The sequence below is a fragment of the Morone saxatilis genome, unplaced genomic scaffold, assembly GCF_004916995.1.
Source record: "Morone saxatilis isolate NCDOM2014 unplaced genomic scaffold, NCSU_SB_2.0 Contig18, whole genome shotgun sequence".
In the NCBI taxonomy this organism is placed as follows: domain Eukaryota; kingdom Metazoa; phylum Chordata; class Actinopteri; family Moronidae; genus Morone; species Morone saxatilis.
The window spans coordinates 19,800,295-19,804,412 of record NW_023339740.1 but is presented as its reverse complement, the minus strand read 5'-3'; the positions used below and the strand labels follow the sequence as shown (position 1 = coordinate 19,804,412).

At 40.0% G+C, this 4,118-nt stretch overlaps 1 protein-coding gene across 5 annotated transcripts in view; it reads right to left on the bottom strand.

Moving 5' to 3' along the window:
• Positions 1–6: 6 nt before the first annotated feature.
• LOC118328522 (guanine nucleotide-binding protein G(s) subunit alpha) overlaps positions 7–4,118 on the bottom strand; it is a 25,251-nt gene continuing 21,139 nt past the window's right edge. For all 5 annotated transcript variants that reach the window (XM_035662280.1, XM_035662284.1, XM_035662281.1 and 2 more), the window contains 4 exons: positions 3,924–4,044; positions 2,417–2,547; positions 1,430–1,497; positions 7–545 (listed from right to left, as the gene is read on the bottom strand). In XM_035662280.1, coding sequence (XP_035518173.1) covers positions 399–545; positions 1,430–1,497; positions 2,417–2,547; positions 3,924–4,044 — 467 coding nt within the window. In that variant the 3' untranslated portion in view covers positions 7–398. The remainder of the gene's footprint in view (positions 546–1,429; positions 1,498–2,416; positions 2,548–3,923; positions 4,045–4,118) is intronic.

The window sequence follows — 4,118 nt, the reverse complement described above, 5'->3', positions numbered from 1 at the left end:
GAGAGAGAGAGAGAGAGCTAAAAGGAGGGATAGCCTGCACTGAGGGGTTCCAGTCCTGACCCTCTATCCTGGGTCAAAGTGTAGCTGAGTACAGCAGTCAGTCCTGGCTAATAGTTGATGAAACTGTTGTTGGTGTATCCTTAACTGTGTTTCCTTTTTTTTAAAAAAACAAACAAAACAAAAAAAAGTCTTTCCACTGTTCCGTTTTTCTGAAATCGTGTTACTGGGAGAAGTGGGAGTTGTATCGGGATGGAAGGGAGGGAGGGAGGGAGGGCGGTCAGTCGCTCACTCTGTGGTTTGGTGAAATCGGTGGAAGTGGAGGAGGTGATTGGCTAACTGGTGGTGGGGGTAGATAGGTAGGTTGGTAGGTAGATAAGTAGACCGGATGCCGCCGCCAATCACAAGAGCTCGTACTGCCGTAGGTGCATCCTCTGTATGATGTCGCGACAGTCATTGAAGACGCGGCGGATGTTTTCTGTGTCGACCGCGCAGGTGAAGTGGGGGTAACAGTAATGCCGTCCGTCCCCGCTGGCTGTGCTAATCCTCTGAAAAAGACACACAAAGGTACGGACAAGTTAGTCTCATGAATCGGGGGGTTCCCAGCCTTGTTTGACTGATGTTTCTCCACAGCTCTGTCAGATTTTTATTCTTCATCTGTTCATTTTTAAGTTGTTTTAGTCATGTTTGTATTCCAGTGTCAGAAGCTTTCTTTTCTTTAGCTATTTCAGCCATTTATTGATCACTTTTAGTTACATATTTGTTTCAAATTGTATCCATGACTTTTATCTTTTCCACCATTTATTAAATACTTCTAGTTAACAACTCTTTATCCGTTAGTACCCCCAACCATCTATACCTGTATGTGTGGATGCACATATAGACCCCCGGTTGGGACACCTTCAAATGAAATGTACTGAGAGTATTTTAAAAGACAAGTATCCTGTGTGCACACCGTTTGGTGGAACATTTAGTGGCCATCTGTGAGATTTTGTTTTGATTTTGGTGATATCTTTGGTGCTAAGCTGTCACTGGTGTGGTTTTGCACAGCATGTCCAAGAAAAAAACATTTGCGAGTTTGGATGAAACTGTGATGTCTTTTTCTGTTAACTGCTGTTGCTGCTTCTTAAAACAAACCACCTCATCTATATCAGTTATTAAGAACAGGACATTTATCAGTGATACTGTGATCTGTGGTGGCAAATATGTATAATGGAACAAATACTGATCAAAAGACTAAAATAGATTTCTGGTAGACAAGTTTCATATAGATTTACCAAACCTAACATCTTCATTTACTGCGTGCTGCTGATATATTTCAGTCAACTCTGGTTTCTATGTTTATCACACCTACACTATTCTGTAAACCAAACAGGTACAATTATAAACATGATCAAATTCACAACAGGTGAAACACGAGCTTTGAACATACCAGAAACTCATCCCGAATGAAGTACTTTGCCCTTGTGACACGGGGATCTTCACCTGGCTCTGGTATTGCTGTTGGAGAAGAAGAACTCTAGTCACAATAAAGTAATTTAAACAGTCTGCAGCATCAACCTGAGGAGCTACAACTGGTAAAAGCTGGCAAGGAAGATAATTACTTAAAGAAGTATTGTGACCAAAACTATCTGCTAGTGACAACAAGTAAAAATGTATAAATTATGGGCAGCCACTCTGCTCACACTCTGTAGTCTGTGCAGGATTGGGTTAGGGTTAGATTTTGCTTGATTTTGTCATATGGTAAATAATAATAATACATTATTTGAGTCCAGTAGAGGTAACCAGGGAAGAATAAACACTATTCAAAGCAAAAACTCATCCAGACCAGCAACTCTAAGTCATATTCTAATCTTACTGCTGAATCAGGGTCCCAAAGCCATTTAAAGGACATTTGTGGTTTATAAACAGGCTGAATGTTATTTTCACAGCTCTGACCATCGCGTCAATCAGTTATGATGACATTGTAATAACCAAAGTAATTACTGACATTTGAGAAATATGATGAAGTCTAACCGGTCCAGAAACAAAAGCAGACAGATAATAATAGACGAGGTTTAGTCTGATTATCTAAAACATTTTATTTGTAGGAAAACTTGATTGTTGTTGTTTGAAAGTGATTGCAACCATAATGTAAGTAATAAAAAATAAAAACAGCTACAGCAATTACGTTTGGTCTGTAAAATGTTTTATTTATTTTCTCTGCCAAATAAGTTTGACTTCAAATTTTGTTTAAAACCTGGATGATTGTCTGACAGCACAGGTTTCTTGCCCTGTCTCTACATTCAGAAATCTAAGTAGTACGTTGTAATAAAGCAGAATTATCTTTTAAGATGACTGTATACGTCTTCTTACCGCAGGAAAAATGTTTGTTACAGTATGTATTGGACACCCACGGATATCAGTGTGAACCTCTTACCATCATCAGGTGTAGTGTAGCGTGCAAACTCCGGGAAGTACTCCTCAATTTTAGATTTCCCTGCCAAAACCTTCTCAGCGAGCAGGTCCTGCTTGTTCAGGAAGAGGATTACCGAAATGGTCCGTAGCCACCTGTGGAGGGAAATGAAGACCGAGTTCAGCGCCAGATTTCTTTGGACTTTCGTTTCGGACCCAGAATACGTTACAAGTCTGTACTTTTAAAGTGGCATTATGTTTTAATAGGCTTTGGCTGAAGAACAAGGGAATAATTTATTCTCTGGAGTTCTGGGCTGAAAAGGTCTTAGAGCTCCTGCCATAAACAGTCCATATGCTCCCACTGGGAGAGAAGAGTCAAGGAGCGGCTCTGTATCCAATTAACGTCTCCTCCTACTGTATATGAACCCTGAGCAGTTTTATTCTTTCAATTCTCAACCCTGTTTGTACACAGTTCTTGTTTAAGGTGTCCCTTAAATTCTTTTACTGACAAACAAAAACAAACAGTTTAATCTTTACCTGCTTTGCATACATGTTTGTGAAGGAAAAGATCTCTATTGTCATCTCTAGGATTCCTCTTTTGTGTGTCCCTCACCTCCCAGATTACTGACACAAACACAAACTAAGGTCTGCTCGGCACAAAGTCACATAAAGTGGAGAACACTGAAGGTTGCTTTTTTACGTAATGTTTCATCAGTGGTTTGCGAGTGCTGACACAGCGAGCAAGAAGTGGCAGAGGTGATGTCAAGTGATTTCATTCGCTTCCAGGAAGGCTGCACAATTAATCAAAGTATTATCAAAATCACAATATGTCCAATATGTAAGTGCAATATCCAAATCACAGGAGCTTTAATGAAGGTAAAATGTGTGATGTGAAGTATTGTAGTGCTGCAGAGATTACCTACAATGTCACATCAACATGATCTTCATAGTTCTTTCAGTGAAAATGAAAACTGTGATGCAAAAATGATCATCCCCACTAACCGTGAATCATATCGCAATCGTAATATCCGTCAAAAATGACAGTAGGTCTTCGTTGAGCTACGCTCGGCAGAGTAAAACACCAGCGATACATTCTCTGTTTTACCGTCTATGGTGGACAAGTCATATCCCTGCAGTTGTGTATTTACAGTGTGTCTAAGAGTCTAAGAGTTTAAGTTTCTGAATATGATCTGAGGCTTTATAACCAGAAAAAAAGCCTCCATTTCTTGCAGGTTTTATCTTTGAATAGCGGGAGAACATGGCTGCAGCCACTGGATCATAGGACACAGTGGAGATGGGTGTAGACTTTGGCATTGTATAGATGTTGAAAATGAAAATAAAATGTGGGTTTGTTTCATCCTGTTCAGTTCCAGGGCGCAGGTGCATGCACATTTGTTCGTGTATTAATCAAAGTGTATACACTATAGGTACTTTTATGCTAAATGTGTTTTTTGAATACTCTTCGTCTCCCCACTTTGACTTTGAGAAAAGTGTGACTCGTTTCATGTTTGATGAAGAACTCGGGTGCCGACCTGTTGTTCCAAATGTTCTTGAAAAGGTTGAGGGCTTCCTGTAGTCTGTTGGTCTGATTGTCTTCTCTGATCACCATGTTGTAGCTGCTACTCGCCACCACAAAGATGATAGCTGTCACATCTGTGTCACACACACAGAAACACCAGAGACAAGGATAAACACACCAAAGATTGATTAAAATCTACCAAACACTT